The sequence below is a fragment of the Camelus ferus genome, chromosome X, assembly GCF_009834535.1.
Source record: "Camelus ferus isolate YT-003-E chromosome X, BCGSAC_Cfer_1.0, whole genome shotgun sequence".
NCBI lineage: Eukaryota > Metazoa > Chordata > Mammalia > Artiodactyla > Camelidae > Camelus > Camelus ferus.
In genome coordinates this window covers 39,478,287-39,496,900 of record NC_045732.1, presented here as the reverse complement: position 1 = coordinate 39,496,900, position 18,614 = coordinate 39,478,287, and the positions used below count along the sequence as shown (strand labels likewise).

Sequence of the window (18,614 nt, the reverse complement as noted above, 5' to 3'; positions counted from 1 at the left end):
AGCTACATAAATCAAGGACTGGAAATTGTCTTGGGGACCTGAGTGGCGTGGTGGGCTCAGAAGCTGGGGATTAAGTAGCAGACCTGGGATCATGAAGCGGAGGAGCCGGTGGTGGCCTACTGCTCTTCCGGGATTCCTGTCTAAAGGGAAGCAGAACAGATGGAGGCGGGCAGGACCAAAGGAAGGTTTCTGTGATTTGGATTTTAGAGCGGGAGCCCCGGGCCTAAGCATATTTTCCTGCTGAAGTGAAAGAGCCAGGTGAGCGGGGAAGACGGCCGGTGCCAGGTGTGGCTCAGTTCATTCACTAAGTCCATACGGATTTGTTGAGCACCAGCACCTGGGCACAGTTCTCGCCCCAGGGATGTGGCGGGAACAAGACAAACCAAAACCCCAGACCTCAGGGAGCTTGTAATGTACAGGGCTGGCTTTTTACGTCCCAAACCATATAGCCACCGAACTCCTGGTATATTATCTGTTCCAGAATAGAGACTTAATAAACACTGAATGAATAATTCGGTAGGTAAATAAGTGATGGCCCGTTGAAGGCTGGACCATGGTATATTTTAGACTGGAGGGGGGCCGTCCCTGCCAGCATCTGAAGGGAGGAGATAAGGACAGGCGCTTGTGCAGACCAGCTTGTGATGGGGAGAGGAAGCAGGTAGCTGGAGGACTTCCTACACGGTCTCTTGAAGCTGGAGATGAGGTTATCTGGTGAGACTTGAGTCGGGAGTGATAAAATACAAGTGGAAAGAAGTTGGGAAGCCAGCTTCCTAAACTTTTTAAAGGTTTAGAATGTTGGGACGGTGGAGATGATCGCTGGCAAACGTAGTGTTTCTAAGGTGAACCAGCGTCCGCCTTCACCGGTCAGATTCAGGCAAAGAACGGGTGGCTGTCAGGTATCTCAAGCTACCTGCATGAAGCAGCAGTTTCTCGGCACAGGAGTCCTTGACTGGAAGGTTTTCTAAAGCTCTCGGCTCCTGGAGGGCTGTCTTGCAGGCGTGGAAGTGGACTCTGAAGTTGAGGCAGTGTAATTCAGTAGAGCTTTGCTGGAGTTGAGTGAGTAGGGCTGCATCCCCAGACATGGCGGTCTCTAGACCCCGTATCATTCTTCAGGTGTGTATGGTGTTCTCAAAGTGTCAGTCTCTTGCTGCCCCATTTTCCTTAGAGTTTGCGCTGCTACTTCAGGGAACCAAAATGTCTATCAGTTACAGACGGCCATTCCAGCCTGCTAATTTTTTGGTCTGCCTTTGGCTAGAACAGTTTGGAAATTCCTGCTCTGGTGGCTGTGCTGAATGGAAACTCGTAACTGTCTGTGTTGTATCAGCACCATCCTGAGGCCTTTTAGTTACTGTCAGTCCTGCAACACCAAAACATTTACTGTTGTTTCCAATTTTATTCCCATACCCTGTAAGCGGTACTTTCCTCAGGTCAAGAGAGTAACACTGATGCTTTATTAAACTCCAATTTTCCTGTTCTAGGCATGGCCAAGATTTGTTTTGGACTTGGAGCTAAGCTTTTCATAAGAACGTGAAAGTTTCCATTAGCTATTTGTCCTTGTGTAATCTAGACATCATTGGGTTAACTCATGATGGGTGAAGAGGCCAGATACTGCATCCTTAGCCTTGGAGGGCCTATAAGATAGTCCCTTTATTCTCATTCTTCACCTCTTAACCCCAGGTCCTGTACCCCTAGATTAGCTGACTTTATTATTACAGAACACCTTTTCTCAGCCTCTTGATATGTCCATTGGAAATACTATGTCCTGGACTTTGTTTCCAAAGTCTGAAGTATCTTCCATTCTGATTGGTAATGTGTCCCTCCCATTTGACAGTCCTCATTTCACTAGCTTTGCCTATGGGACATAAAGAAAGATAATGATCTATCCTAAGATATACTAACCTGAAGTTTTATTTATTTATTTAACTTTTTTTTATTGAGTTACAGTCATTTTACAACGTTGTGTCAAATTCCAGTGTAGAGCACAATTTTTCAGTTATACATGAACATACATACATTCATTGTCACATTCTCTAGAGTGATATACTAGGAATTTTACGAATTTGCATTTTGAAGAGAGCATCGATGGTAGAAATAATTTAGAGATTTCAAGTTTCTTTTTTTCCTTTTTAGTCTGTGCCAGGGTTTTGGTTTTTGTTTTTTAAAATCTGGAGAAGTGCTACTGAATTCTTGCCAAATTGCTACACGCCCCCATGTAAGGGCCATCTGTAGAAAGGTATCTAGGTCATTAGGAGAATTCTGTTTCATAGTTGTATGTTTGTTACAGCAGAATATGTGGACCTTAAATTCTTACAGTGATACTTCGAAAAACAATTTGCTGATGTTTAGGATTCAGCATTTTGTCCAATCAAAATTGAGCACACTGTCAGTGGAGAGTGGGAGAGTATGTATTATTTAATAATTTTCAGTGTGGGTACAAGAGATTTGCGATGCTGATCATTTATTAATCTGCTTTCTTTTCAGGTGTCTTAGGGAATGAGTTTAGTATATTGAGATCACCAGGGTCTGTTGTTTTCCGGGATGGAAACTGGCCTATACCAGGAGACCGAATCCCAGACGTGGCTGCACTGTCCATGGGCTTCTCTGTGAAAGAAGTATGTGTATTTTAAAAATATATTTGGAGCTGCTTCTGGAAGCATTTTTTGTTGATTTCTGCTAATAGCCCAAGAAAGCAACAGGCAAACATAGGTACAGATTACAAAAGTAAAAAAGCTCATTTGTAGTCAGGGAGATTTTTGGTTAAGTGCTCCAAGCTTGGTTATGAAACTGAATCATTATAAAACATTAACCATGTAATTGTATATTCATAGTAGTGATGCTCTTTATATATAAAAGAATGCATCTGTCCTACTATTAATAGGGTGTATAATTTTACTGTTTTTTCCCCAGTACACATGATAGATTTGTGTCTTAGCTTAGGCTACTATTGCAAAGTACCACAGACCGGGTGCTTTGTAAACAACAGACATTTATCTCTCACAGTTCTAGGGGCTGAAGTCGGAGACCAGGGTGCCAGCATGGGAGGGTTCTGGTGAAGGCCCTCTCCAGGTTGCAGACGGCCAACTTCTTGTTCTATCCTCCGAAGGTGGAGAGAGGGTGAGCAAGCCCTCTGGAGTCTCTTATATAAGAGCTCTAATCCCGTTCATGAGGATTCCATCCTTGTGACCTAGTTACTGCCCTGAGACCCTACCTCCTAATACCATCACATTGAGGGTTTAGGATTTCAATACATGAATTTTGAGGGGACACAAACATTCAGTCCATTGCAGTTTGTTATGAATGATACAGTGTATACACATCTTACCTGAGTTTAGGAAAACAGTGTGGTCAGTAGCTGTGGGATAGCCTCGGATCTTGGTTTCCCACAATTTCCCCATAACTGGCTGCTTATGTGATTGTAGCTGGGTGGGTGGTGGTGGGGGGTCCTGTCCAGTCAGTGAGAGATCTGAAAGCTCAGGGCTGGAAGAAAGGAGATGTAGTTTGTTGGTGCTTTTGATGTGGCCTCTAGATATCCTTAGTGACCCAGAGGAACATTCTTCCTAGGTCCTGAGGGCCCTTGAAACCAGAAGTAATGCTTGGGAACTGCCTCTCTGCTTGGCCTTTGGGTGGAGCCCCTGAGCTCCTTTTGTGAACCTGACTGGTTGTTTAGGTTCAAGGATGAGATTTTACCTAGTTCTTTACGAACTTAAACTTGACTACAAATGGCTGTCAAAACAACCTTTGGAAATAATTACTAATAAACTAATATGAGTAAGTAGACCTAGCGTCTAAAGAATGTTTTAATGGTAGTCTTGCTCTGTCACTGAGAAAGAGAAAAGTGATGCTGTGTATAAGGGCATGTGAGAGAAGAAAATGTCCATGGTTATATGAAGAAGGGAATGTTTCATAATCTGGAAAAGTACCTACATTTTGTTTACTTGCCTGCTTTTTTCCACAGAAGGTTTGAGATGACTTCTTATTAGACTATATTGTTTCAAATGTGTAGAAGTTTAAGAAAATGAAGAAGGTAGAAATCAGCATCCTCAGCTAGGTTGCAGCTACTGCCTGAAATAAAAACGTTTGCTGTCCCAGTGAGTTTTCACTGCCAGTGTCATCCCAGAAGCCCTCAGTTCTGCTGGTTAGATGTTATTGGGAAATGGTTTCCTGAGTTGATAATTGAGCACGCTTTCATGCTTTCCAACGTTTAGGACCTTTCTTGGCCGGGACTTGCAGTGGGTAACCTATTCCACCGCCCTCGGGCTACCGTTATGGTGATGGTGAAGGGAGTGGACAAACTTGCTCTACCTCCTGGCAGTGTCATTTCGTACCCTTTGGAGAATGTGAGTATTTATTATAAAAAATTAAAGGGGTGCATTTAAAATTTTGTCTTGTCAGCTATCATTATAGATTGTGTTCTAAGCACGCTTGCCTTTTACACTGATAAGATAGTTTTTTTAAATTATATGATGGTTGTAAATTTATTGAGACTGGGCTGTTTCCTATGGATGAGAGTATGTACTTTCTAAGGTAAGAGGTAGAGAAACTGCCCTATCTGCCAAATAGTCAGAGGCTTGAAAAAGAGAAACTAGTTGAGGGTGTATCCTGCTGATGTTTTTTGGGGGCATTATTTTGTCACCTTCCCTTCAGAATTTTATCATTTTTGTGTAAGGAGGAGCTGGCTTGCCACCCTTGCCCATGGGACCCAAAGAGTCCCCTCAGAGAAATCAGAACCACCAGCTTGTGCTGTGCAGAGTCGTGTGCTCCAGATTCACACGGCCCGCCCCACACAGACACCTGCACAGCCCAGGGTTCCTTCGGTAGAAAAGAATAGAAGAAGAGTTGAATTTACCAGACATTTTAAAGAAAAAATGCCATGAGAGAGTCAGCAGGCGCAACAAACAGAATTCATCCCCCTAGAACTATAAGTAATAGACCAGTCTCAAAAAGAAATTTGAAAATACATACATTAAAATGTAAAAGAGTTAAAGGAAGGGAGAGAAACTAGAGGCACTTAAGAGATATTTTTGCTATGTGGTGCTTTCATTGATGTTCACATAAAAATATTTTGTAATTTATATTGACTTTTTAATTAAAAAAATTTTTTTAAATGGAGGTACTGGGGATTGAACCCAGGACCTCGTGCAAGCTAGGCATGCACTCTACCACTGAGCTATTTCCCTTTCCCTCATATTGATCTCTTTAACCCATGAGTTATTTAGAAGTGTTTAACATGTGGGTTCTTTCAAAATAATTTTCAATTTTTCAATTTCTAATTTCGTTGCATGTAAGACTGGTCTGTATGATGCTGATTGGGGAGGGCAGTAGATTTTTTTTTTTTTAGACTTTCCTGTGGTTTAATATAGATTATTTCAAAGCACACATGACATGATTACAAAAAAATGACCATGCACTAGGTCACAAGGCAAATCTCAATGGATAATAAAGAATCTGTATCATATAAAACCACCCTCTCTGACCACAGTGCCCTTAAAGCTGAAAACAATAACAAAATGTTACCTTAAAAATATGTTTAGAAATGGTAGAGACAAAAGATATGACTCCTCGGGTTTAGTGCACACTGAAGTAGGCTAAAGCCAAATTAGCACCTAAATATAGCGAAATTGAAGAACCATCAAGGACACTGCAAATGTTAAAAGTTAATCAGAGAGAAAAGACACTGTTATGACAAAGGAAAGAGAGGAAAATGATCACAGATTTCTCATCACTGCCATTAGGGGCCAGAAGAGCAAGAAAGGAAAAGCAGTAATTGTACAGTATGAAGCTAGGCTGAGAATACTGTTTAAGTAGTCATAGTGAAAGGATATGGATCAAATGAAAATTACAATACAACTATTGGGAAGGTGGAGAGAGAAACAGTGCATGTGAGGGGCTAGGGCTGTGGTTGGTGATGTGGGAGAGCTAAATCCTCATTTTCTATAATGGGCAGTAAATAGATAATGCTTAAAATTGAAAAATCAAGATGTAATATAAACACATCATTTAGAGATGGTAGTAAGAAGAAAAGGAAACAAAGAATTTGAAAGTGAGTGCTATAAGACAAGTAGGCACCTAGGATGTAATACTTAGCATGATGACTATAGTTAACACTGCTGTATGATACATGCGAAAGTTGTTTAGAGAATAAATTCTAACAGTTCACATCACAAGGAAAATTTTTCACTTTATTGTATTTACATGAGATAGATGTTCACTGAACTTACTGCAGCAGTCACTTCACAATATATGTTAAGTCAAACCATTATGTTGTACCATTATGTCATACACCTTATACAGTGGGGGGGGGGGGGAACTGGGGAGGAAAGAGAGTGAGTACCCTCAGAGGAATAGGAAAGGAAGGGAGGGGCAAACTTACTTTTCATAGGAAGCCTTATAAACTATTTGTCTCTTTAATCCACATGTATAATTCTTAATTTTAAAAAAAGTCAACAAGAAAAGATAGTTGGAATAGATGTACTCTGAAATAATTCATGGGTTGAGAAAAGTACAGCAGAAGTTTTGAAATTATTTGGAACTGAATATCAACAAGTGTACCATATATTACAAAAAATTGTGGGGTGCAGCTAAAATGGTAAGAAGAGGGAAATATATAACCTTAAATGCACATGGTAGATAATTTTAAAGATTGGAAATTAATGAGCTAAAGAAACCAGAAGAATTTCAGAGTAAATGGAAGGAAGGGAACAATAAAAATGAAAGGCATATTAATTTTTAAAAAAAATCTTCACAAAGATTATTTATTAAGTAGTTTGTTACGTGATTTCTGTGACAATCATTCTACAAGATCCCTTTTAAAACAGTATGTTAAAAATCCAAAATATCACTAAGATTTTCATTAGCCTACAATACAAAACTAAACATTTTAAAACAGACTAGCCTCATTTTTTTTTAATTTTTAAAAAGTATGTATTTAATTGACATATAGTCCATATACAATGTTGTGTTAGTTTCTGGTGTACAGTAGAGTGATTTACTTTATATATATATATATATATATATATATATATACATACACATACACATTCCTTTTCATGTTCTTTCTCACTAGAGGTTACAACAAGATAATACAGCTCTCTGTGCTATACAGTAGGTTCTTGTTATCTATTATATATATATAGTAGTTAGTATCTGCTAATTCCGAAGTCCTAATTTATCCCTCCCCTTCTTCCCCTCTGGTAACCATAAGTTTGTTTTCTATGTCTGAATCTGTTTCTGTTTTACAAATAAGTTCATTTGTTTAATTTTTTAGATTCTGTTTTTAAGTGATATCATACAGTATTTTTCTTTCTTTGGCTTACTTCCCTTAGTATGATAATCTCTAGGTCCATCCATGTTGCTACAAATTACATTATTCTTCTTTATGGCTGAGTTTGTGTGTGTGTGTGTGTGTGTGTAATACCACATCATCTTTGAGGTTTGATGACTAGAGAAGTCTGAATTCTTTAGCTTTTGTTTTTATTAAGCTTTTGATATCGCCACTAAATCTGAATGAGAGCCTTCCTGGATAGAGTATTCTTGGTTGTTAAGTTTTTCCTGTTCATCAATGCCACTCCTTTCTGGCCTGTAGAGTTTCTGCTGAAAAAATCAGCTGATAGCCTTATGGAAGTTCCCTTGTATGTTATTTCTTGCTTTTCTCTTGCTGATTTTAATATTTTTCTCCTTATCCTTAATTTTTGTCAATTTGATGACTATGTGCCTTGGTGTGTTCCTCTTTGGGTTGATCCTGTGTGGAACTCTGTGCTTCCTGGACTTGGGTGACTGTTTCCTTTCCCAAGTTGGGGAAGTTTTTGGTTATTATCTCTTCGAAAATTTTCTCAGGTTCTTTCTGTCTCTGTCCTCTTTCTGGGACCCCTATAATGCAAATATTGGTGTGCTTCATGTTGTCCCAGAGTTTTCTTAAACTATCCTCATTTCTTTTCGTTCTTTTTTCTGTTCTGCAGTAGTGATTCCCACTAATCTGTCTTCTAGGTCACTGATCCGTTTTCCTCATTTAGTCTATTCTTGGTTCCTTCTAGTGTGTTACTCATTTCAGTAATTTTATTCTTCAGCTCTGGGCATTCTTTGTATCTTCCAACTCTTAGCTAAAAACTTTGCTCCTGTGCATCTGTACTTCTCTTGAATTCTCTGAACATCTTTGCTATCATTTCTCCAAATTCTTTCTCAGGTAAATTGCCTATCTCCTCATCACCTATTTCTTCTTCTGGGATTTCTTGTACCTTGGCCTGGAAGATATTCCTCTGCCACCTCATATCGTCTTTCTATTTGTATTTTTAGGTAGGTTAGTTACATCTCACAACCTTGGAGAAGTGGCCCTCTGTGGGAGACGCCCTGTGTGTCCCAGCAGTACACTCCTCTCTTGCCACCCAAGGGCCAGGGTCCAGACAGTGCCAGGGTAGAGTCTGGCCTGTGTGCGTGGATTCCTTCCACAGGGTTTGGGATTGTTGTTTTCTTACTTCTGGTGTGTGCCCCCTGGTGGGTGAGGCTGGGCTAGAGGATTATGCAGGTTTCCTGGTTAGAGGAATACCTGGCCACTGCTGGGTGAAGCTTGGTCCTGGACCTCTGGTGGGTAGGGCTGTGTCTAGGGCTGTGTCTAGAGGCATCTGGCTCAGGAAGTCTGCTGATGGGTGGGGGCTACGTTCCTACCCAGTATGTTGTTTGGCCTGAGGCTTCCCAGCCCTTAAGCCTACAGGCTGTTGGGTGGGGCTCAGTCTTGTTGCTAATGATCCAATCATAGTGTCAGCCTCCACAAAAGCTAATGTAGGTGAACACTCCCAGAATGTCTACCACCAGCTTTTTGTTCCCTGAGTGAGCCACGGCCATCTCCTACCTCCCCATGAGACCCTCCAAAACCAGCAGGCAGGTCTGGCCCAGGTTCCTATGAAATCTCTGCCTCTGCCCTTGGACCTGGTGCACGTGAGTTTCCATGTACGCTTCTCGAGCAAATGGAGTCTCCATGTCCCCTAGTCGCGTGAGGCTCCCAGAGCCAAGCCCCCCTTGGCCTTCAGAACCAGATGTCCTGGGGTCCCCTCCTCCTCCCAATTCCGGAAGCCCAGGCTGGGGAGGCTGAAGTGGGGCTCAGAATTCTCACTCCTGTGGGAGGGCCTGTGCGACTTAATCTTCAGCTGTGGGTCATCCACCTGGGGGGTATGGGGCCCAGTTATATCATGAGCACGCCCCTCCTACCATCCAGCTGTGGTTCCCTCCTTATGTTTCCAGTTGGAGATCTTTTTTGCTAGGTTCCAGTCTTCTTTTCCGATGGTTGTTCTTAGCAGTCAGTTGTGGTTTTGTCGTAGTTGTCTAGCCTCGTCTAGCCTCGTTTTACGTGAGTAGAAGCTGTGAAAAGAGCTCATGTTGTTGCTTGACCCTGACTGACTGCTTGTAATACTTCCGCTGGCAGTAGGTGGTAAGATATAAGGCTCCCAGGGAAGAATCTGTGCGTGCGCGCGCACACACACACAAACACAGAATGCCTTAGAATTCCACTAATGAAGCTTCTATTTGATTAGCTATTTTCATTAGAATCTCAAGTCCTACAGATACACATAGAGTTTCCATCTTCTCTAGGACAAACATGCATATTCTTACAATGTAGGAGAAGAAAACAATCATGGGAATTTAAGCATGAGCTTTTTCCTTTTTGAGTTTAGCAGTCTATGTAATTTTTTCTTTTCCTTTACAGTTTAGTGCTCACCTGACTCAACAGCTTCTCCAGTTTGCTTGCTAGGGACATGTTACCTTTAATCTTCAACCTTCCTGCCACGAGTGCCATTTCACTAGGTGAAAAGAGGCTGGAGAGTTTGTGTTACATGTTCTTGTATCTCCTTGTATCTCCTCCAAAGCAGGAGGAAGTGAACTGTGTGATTGCAAAATGAGAGCGCTTGTGGCTGACTCAGGGAGCTTGTAACAGTACGCTTTTGCAAGTCTGAACTCTCTTCCCCTTCTTCAGTTACTCATTAACTTATTTTAAGAGAATCTTGGGAAGAGTTAACATGCATCTTGAGTAAGAGAAACAATTGATTTCACTTCACATTTATTTCTGCCTGGCCCACGTTAACTTGCTACTTACAAACATGAGCCTTTATAGTAAAGGGAATTACTGGGGAAAAAAATCACTGTAAGAAATTTCCATTAAAACAAAAGCACTGCTGCTATACTGCTTGTTTAAATAAGTAATATTGAGAATAAAATAATTTTTTGAGGGGAAAAATTACCATAATTTACTTAAAAAATAATATGAAGCAAAAACAGTCTATGGGAACAGAATCCAGAATGTTGGTTGCCCTTAGGGGTAGAGAGAGTGGGTCGAGAGGCTTGTAGGGTGCTGAGAGTGTTCTGTCTTGTTCTGGTCAGGTTATATGAGCATATCCATTTGTAACTATTCTTTGAGCTGTTACTCTAGGATTTGTGCAGCATATTATATGTATGTTACACTTTATAAAAAATTCAAGAAAAAATTTTTGTCGCAGTTGGCTATTTCAGTTTATTAATATTATGTGGTCTTAAGGTAAATTTCACATTCAAAATTCTCGTGAAGGTAAATTTCACATTCAAAATTCTCGTGACATACTTTATGCCTTGCTTTAGAGTCTTCAGTCTGTCTTAAGACCAAACCCTACATCTAATTGAACATTTTTTAAATTTTGCAATGAAAAATGTGGTCTATTTCTCTTTCAATTAAATTCTTCAAATTCCTTTGCAATGAAAAATGTGGTCTATTTCTCTTTCAATTAAATTCTTCAAATTCCTTTGTCCTCTTAAATGCAAGTTAGTACATTATTGTAGAATATAGATTCATTGTGGCACATTTAATCAATATTACTGCTTAAAATACACAAACAATCACCAGAAAATGATGGTTTGTGCAAGATAGTGTTTTGTCCTTCATTTTGCAAGTTATTTCCCATTTAGGCACATTGTGGGACACAAATTCAGTGCCCCACTTAGAGGGCTGTTTAATCTTCTCTGCCCTCAAAAGGGCTCTTTGTGTTTGGATGTGATTTGGGTCTCTTGAACTTCCATAGAAAATGCTGGTCCTTTTTTTTTTTTTTTTAAGGCTCTTTTTAAAAAATACTGTCTAAATGATTTTTTTAATGGAGGTAGTGGGGATTGAACCCAGGATTTTGTGTATTGCTAAGCATGCACTCTACCACTGAGCTAAACCATCTCCCCTCCCCAAGTGATTTTTCTTCTCACTTTGGTTCAGACAATAATTAAGGTCTTACTCTTAAATTTCAGGCAGTTCCTTTTAGTCTCGACAGTGTTGCAAATTCCATTCACTCCTTATTTTCTGAAGAAACTCCTGTCGTTTTGCAGTTGGCTCCCAGTGAGGAAGTAAGTGTGATACAGTTTTTATTTAAAATGCTTTTAAAAATAAGCTTTCATATGTAGTGAAAATTTAAAACTAATTGTATGAAAAATGCTGACAGACCTCTGTATATTGGAATTCATCTATAGGATGTAACAAAATTTTGGATTCTTCTTGCAGAGAGTGTACATGGTGGGAAAGGCGAACTCGGTTTTTGAAGATCTCTCAGTAACGCTAAGACAGCTCCGCAATCGACTGTTTCAAGAAAACTCTGTTCTCAATTCACTTCCCCTCAGTTCTCTGAGTAGGAACAATGAAGTAAGTAGAGCAGTTATTGAAAGAGTAAGTGAGTATCATGACTAATTTCTCAGTCTCCTGACTTTAGCACAAACTTGAATTTTTAGAAAATGAAGTTTTGCAAGTTTGCTGCTGGAGGAGATTCTTCTTTCCATCATCATTTTTAAATGACTCATGAATAAACTGACTTTTTGTGAGTTGAGCTGTAGTAAATAGTATTACATTCTGGCATAAGGGTTGCCACCAATGAATCCTGACAGGCCAGAAGTCATAGTGACTGCTTGGTAGCTGGTGCTGTGTGGATCTGGTAACGTGGGAGCCGTTATTCACTGCCACTTTGATGTGTTGCCTCATTTTTCTAATTCATTCTTGGTAATACAGTGGAGGGAGCCACCCTTACTTTTGACTCCTGTATGTCAGCTCACCACCTGTTCATGCACCCTCTTAAGCACATGGCAGGCCACCTTTGTGGGAGCCTCCCTTGTTTACCTACTCTGGGTGACCAGGGCCACCATCTTTTATTCTTCAAGGGATGTGAGCAAGTTAGGCTATTGGCAGGAGTTTGTTGCAGTGTGCCAGAATATTATGATGCCCTGAGGGAAAACTACTTCGAAGTTTGGGTGCTTTATCAAAAATAAATAGTGGTAGTTACTGTGCTGGAGAATGACCATCACCTTTTTGTTAGGAACCAATGTTTTAGAAGCATTTTATGTTGAAATGAACCTAGTAAATGGAGCACAGTTGTAGAAATGCTTAATGTTTGTAATATCCTGTGCCTTGCTTGAGAAATGGGAAATACAGATCTCGGATGTGTATTGAAATATTGAAAGTAATGCTTATTGGGGTTTTTTTTTTTTTTTTGGCAGGTGGATCTCCTTTTCTTGTCTGAACTACAAGTGCTGCATGATATTTCAAGCTTGGTGAGGTGGTAATTGTGGCATTTCAGGGAGGGAGGGAGGAAGGAAGGGACTCACTAACTTGTAGCCCGGCATAGCTATGGAGCGGCTTCTTCAACTGTTAATAGGAGACAACTCCAGATCGCTGTGTTTCCCAGTAATTTATCTGCTTCCTTTTGTTTATTCTCCTAAGTTGTCTCGACATAAGCACCTAGCCAAGGATCACTCTCCTGATTTATATTCACTGGAGCTGGCGGGCTTGGATGAAATAGGGAAGCGTTATGGGGAAGACTCTGAACAATTCAGAGATGCCTCTAAGATCCTTGTTGATGCTCTGCAAAAGGTAAACTATCAGTGGGGTGTGAGCAGTTCGAGTATGACCACTTCATTTTTAGCCTCTTAACGGGAAACCCTGCTTAGTGAATTACTGTTGATTGAAGTCTTTTACGCACCTTCTTTGAGGGACCTCTAATTTTAGTGACTGAAACTGGAGTAGCTCAAAGATGTACTTTGGGATGGCTCACTTTCTAATGCTGGCAGAGGCAACACAGAAATGATCGCTAACTCTAGCATAATACTTTTTCTTTTTATCTTGGTAAAATATACATGATATAACATTTTTCTTTTGAATATTTAGTATATGTTGAATCTTAACACTTTCCTGAATGTTTTAACATAATCAAAACTTTTAAGACTTGCCTATTTTAGAAGTGTATTTCGTGAGCCCTTAGGTAACTGGATTTGTTCTTGTAGGTACACAGCTTTGAAAATAGTTTTAGTCAGTGTTTTGAGATTATAGTAATGTCAGTAACTGTTCAGTTTGCAGATGACATGTACAGCCTTTATGGTGGGAATGCAGTGGTAGAGTTAGTGACCGTCAGATCCTTTGACACCTCCCTTGTGAGGAAGACGAGGACGATCCTTGAAGCAAAACAAGTGGTGAGTACATTTTTAGATCCTGCTTTAAAATTGTAAAATTAACTCTAAAAACCCCACTAAATCCTGTATCAGGTCGACATGACTGAGCAGTCAGTAAATCTGAAAAGCAAAACAAAGGTTTCTTACTCACCTAGATACGTTTTGCCAGTGATGCTTAGTTCTTTGGGGCTGTGATCAGATATTGCAAGACTTTGTTAGGGATAAAAGCAAATCCGTCAGAGCCAATAAGGTTGTTCAAATATGGGTATTACAAGGAAACATCAGAAGTTAACGTGAGGGAGTGGTGTGGCTTGGTGTATGCGGCTCTCTCAACTTGTGAAAACTGCTTTTCTCAGAGGTACGCTGTCTTTGTGGGATACTTTCTCATTTTCCTGCTACATACACTCTCTCTAATTTGATTTAATTCTACAGTTTTTTGGCCTGTATCTTGCTTTGATTTTTAAAGTGTTTAGAGGATCACAGGGATCATTCTCCCCTTGGGGCCCATTTGCAGCCCCCAGTCTGCTCAGTGTTACTGATTGCAGTGTGGGACTGAGTGAGACGGTCAAAGGTAATGTCTGTTCGAGATAATCTAGATGTGACTGGCTTGAGATTGTTCCATTCTAAATAGGAGTTGAAGGACCTGTGTTTAAGACAGTATGGCAGGCCAGGCTAGCAGGCTAGACAACTCAAAGAATTTTCCCACTATAGAGCATCTGGATATTGTATCTGTTCTATTGCAGTTGCTCATGGTGGGTATGTGTCTAAGAGGCTATATGGAAGCCTCTTGACTTACAAATAGAGTAGTTTCTGAAAGGTTGCCATCACCTCATTTATAAATCAAAAAAAGAAAGAAGGAAGGAAAAAGATGTCTTCAAAGGTGAAATCCTACAATGTCTGCCTCAACTCTAAGCTGCCCAGATGGAACACGCATGTCTGTGGATTCATCCTCTCCTTAGTTGCAATAACTATCTTAAGTTTAAGGAGAGAGCGCTAACAGTTTAAGGAAACATTTGAGTGCTCGTAGTGTGGCGTTGCTTTCTTCTCCATCCTCAATGCTCCCACCCGACTACCCGGTCCCTCTGCTTCCCCTTCCCAGATCCAGCCTATGCACAGTCATCAAAATTTTCTTTTTAAGACAAACCTGATCATGTCACTCACTTTTTGCCTGAAACTTAACAGTGGCTACTCACTGACCACAGGCGCAAGGGCAGATTCCTCATCGCTTCCCTGCCTCCAGCTTTCTCTCCTGCTACTTTCCTACTTTTTAAATTCTCTAGCCACAATGAGCTGTTCCCCAAACAATGCTTTTGCACAGGCCTGGAGTTAACTCCACCCCCAAGGTCTAGCAGATCTCTCTGCAGGACAAATATGTGTTTGAATGAACCATCATTTGTTTTCCCCTTTAAAATTAAAAAATTTAAGCAGATCATACATATGTATACAACATGTAATACTAGTTGAAGAATAAAAATATTTAATACTACAAAGCCAAAGACAATACTTGTTCCTCTGAAGCTCCCTCTTGTCTTATTCCTCTACCCTCCCCATTGAGAGGTTCCTGCTGCCCTGAATATGAATAATGTTAACCATTCCCTTGCTTTTTCTCTACAGTTCTTAATACTTATGTATTTATCCTTAAATTATGTTGTTTGGTTTTGCCTGTATTTGACTCTTATATGAATGGAGTCATACTGTATATATTTTTCTCTGAGTACAGGCCTCAGTGTTGTTTTTACGAGCCACGCAGGCTGATAAATACAGCTGTAGTTCAGGTCATTTCACTGCTGTGTGTCCTGCTGTATGAATGTGCCACGATTACCCATTCTGTCACATGTCTTGGTACACATGTAGAAGTGTTCCCCAGGGTATGAACTGGCTAGATGACAGTATATGCACACTGTCGGCTTTATTGGTGTTGCCCAGTTTTCTTAGTTTTCTTAAGCAGCTGGAGCGCTTTGTACTGCTGTGACAGTGCTGTGACAGTGCGCTGCTTATCTTCTCCATGAAGGCCCCCCCATTCTTGGTTCCTCCTAAGTAGCTCTTATGCCACTGATCATTGGTTACATCAGTGAGTCATAGTGCTCAAATTGGGATAATTTCCTCACTTAACATTCTTCCCTCTTGATTTTCTTTCTTTACTGTAGAAGGACTCATCAACTCCCTATAACCTTGCATATAAGTATAATTTTGAATATCCAGTGGTTTTCAACATGGTACTTTGGATAATGATCACCTTGGCCTTGGCTGTGATTATCATCTCTTACAATATTTGGAACATGGATCCGGGATATGATAGCATCATTTATAGGATGACAAACCAGAAGATTCGAATGGATTGAACTTTCCTTATGCCAAACTTAGAAAAAGGATTTGGAAATTAGCTGTTTTGTTAAATCTTTTTAGTGTAGTTTAAAGTAGATAGTACACCTTAAATTTATAAAAAAGCAAATTTTGTTCTCTATCTTGTGTGCCTGTGATATTCTTTTAGAGTAAATTATAGTATTGATGTGAGCTGATTTGTGTGATATAGATTCCATAATATTCTCAAATACTATGATATAAGCATTTAATATAATTTCATTCCATTTAATATTTGGAAATATGCACTGAAATAAATGTAAAACATTTAGAATAGTTTGTGTTATTTATGTTTGGAAAAATGCACTGAATTTGAAATGTTTGACTTCCTTAACACAGGACAGGTGAAAGTGGTATTTGGGCTGTTAGATAGTATGAAACATTTGTAAATGTCTTAATGCAATGTAAATATCTCTGAAACAAGAGGCAAAAAGTTTTTAATTTCAAGCAGCTGGAAATTATGAATGTGCTTGTACAGATTTGGGAACCACATCTGATTGACAGGTAGCTGTTTTTTAATGTTCTCAAAGTTTGGTGATCTGAATGGTCAGGTGTGGATATTCAAGATACTACACTGATCTTAGGAGGAGAAACTAGCTTTGTGGAGTTATAGATGCTTGTAATTATGTGCACAGAAACAAATTTGGGGGACATCTTGGGGCATGAATATAAATTCTTTTTATTTCAGTAATTTTTTCCCCCTATGTAAGTTACTATGGTTTGTGGTACAACATCTTTCTATAGAATGTTAAGTCGAAGTAGGTGCGCCCTACTTTTCATGTGGAAGTGGACCAATGTCTATGAAGAGTGACAAATAAAGTTAATAATTCCAAATCTGTGTCATTTCAATACTAAATCTATTTCATATTGTAAAAGCCTAACTAAACAGGGTTTTATTTAATCAGAATTGGCTGTTTTGTTACATAATTTTTTTAAACATTTATTTATTCTCACTGCTTTCTGAGATTCTTGTACTGAATTTATAGACTATATGATAAATTCACACTAGACTTTAGGTAGGGAAGGCTTAAGTTTCCCTATAGCATTTAAAAAGGTAAATACACAACTAATTGGTTAGAGTATGAAGGACTATCTACGGTAAAGGCTTAAGGTTATAACGTTTTAAATTCTTACAATTAAGACTTACCTAATTAGAATTTTAAACTTCATGATTATATAGCTAAATTATTTTAGTAGGAGAGTTGTGCTGACCTGCCCTGCCCCTGGGAACCCTATTTGGATTTAGTCTCAGCTGTTTTTGCCTCTTCTTTGCAAAGATCATCACATTATTTCTAAATAACATGTTTGAGAAGATGGAGTCTATGTAGTTGTGTTTTCTACCACTTACTTACTGCAAGATACCTTTGATAATTACAGAGCAGAGAAAATTTTTTTTCTTTTTGAACTATAGTGAAGCTGATAACGCCACAGGAAAGAAAAACTACATTGTCCTAAAGTCACTCAAGTATTCTCCCTCCACCACTACCCCCTGCCAAGTCTGTGCGAGTGAAGGGGTTTCAGCCACCTAGCCTGAAACACTCTGATCCCCATGGAACCCAGCAGGGCTTGCGCCTGGGGGACAGGAATCTCTAATACTGCAGGGTGGTTAAAATCCATTTTTCTTTCACAAGTTTCTTATATAAATATTACTGGAGAAGTTAGGTTGTTATGATTAAATATGAAGTAAACCAATGCCATGGTAATTTAAAACTGATGAGACTTAGGTTCTAGAAGAAGAGGAAAAACTAATTACACGACAGCACTAACCCTCACAGGGTAAACGGCATCAGCACCCTGCGATCTTGTGTTGGGCAGACAGCTATTAATTAAAATAAATGTTCTGCCAAGATTATTATACCTGTTGCTGATGATTTGCTCTTAAATTGTCTAATTTGTTCAGGAACATAAATCACAGTGTCGAGATTTGTGTGAGAGGCAGGAAAGTCAGGCTCATGGCAGACTTCCACTGACATTGAAAGAGAAAACCCAATCACTTTATGTCTAATTGGAATATTCCAGGCTTATAAAACATCTGAGATGCTACATGTGGTAGATACTGCTTATAGCCTAGTTCTTTTAAGAATAATACAGAATAGACTTTTATTTTCTTTAGCTATGTCTTTTTTGAAGGCATAATACCTGAATCCATTTTCATCGGTACCAAATAATATGGAAGCCATAAGCTTACTTTTCAAGGGATGATCAACAATTTCCAAAGCATGCAGTGGCATTGAGCCTTCCAGCCTTGCCTTTAGGTAGGTTTCTTTCTAGTCTTTTCATGATAGTATGACTATGCAGTGGTTTCTTAGAGAAATAAAGAGCTGTCAGAAGAAGGCGTTACTGAAGAAGCACTGTGATTAAAATACAGATGAATTCAGTTAGCCAATTCACCACTTACTAGCTGAACAATCTTGGGCAGATCTCTTAGTCCTCTCTGAACCAGAGTTTCTACTCCATATAATGGGGATGGTAATACTCCAAGTTTGTGAAAATCAGTGTTCACTGGGATAACATGCTCTAAGGTTTGTGAAAACTTACTATGAACTATGATAATACTCCAAGTTTGTGAAAATCAGTGTTCACTGGGATAACATGCTCTAAGGTTTGTGAAAACTTACTATGAACTATGATAATAGGTACTAAATTCAAGGAACTCTGCTTGGACCCATCATTGTACCAATGATAAATATGAGCCAGTTTCTTGGTTGTAAGTACTAGGAACAAACTTTGGTTACTAAATTAAGTCAATTATCCTACTAGTGACCTTCTATTGGACCAAGATCCAATTCAGGAGCACACTTTGCATATAGCTGTCCAATCTC

At 39.5% G+C, this 18,614-nt stretch overlaps 1 protein-coding gene and 1 long non-coding RNA gene across 2 annotated transcripts in view; one reads left to right on the top strand and one right to left on the bottom strand.

The window, feature by feature from the left end:
* Positions 1 to 2,457: 2,457 nt before the first annotated feature.
* On the top strand, positions 2,458 to 16,626 carry ATP6AP2 (ATPase H+ transporting accessory protein 2). The gene is made up of 8 exons (XM_014566469.2): positions 2,458 to 2,612; positions 4,206 to 4,337; positions 11,251 to 11,346; positions 11,501 to 11,638; positions 12,484 to 12,537; positions 12,707 to 12,856; positions 13,333 to 13,452; positions 15,579 to 16,626. Exons 1-8 carry the CDS (start codon positions 2,592 to 2,594, stop codon positions 15,771 to 15,773), a joined length of 906 nt encoding a protein of 301 aa, XP_014421955.2. The 5' UTR covers positions 2,458 to 2,591; the 3' UTR covers positions 15,774 to 16,626.
* LOC116661914 overlaps positions 2,623 to 18,614 on the bottom strand; it is a 35,967-nt gene continuing 19,975 nt past the window's right edge. The window contains exon 3 of the long non-coding RNA XR_004317856.1: positions 2,623 to 3,477. This is a non-coding gene — a long non-coding RNA (uncharacterized LOC116661914). The remainder of the gene's footprint in view (positions 3,478 to 18,614) is intronic.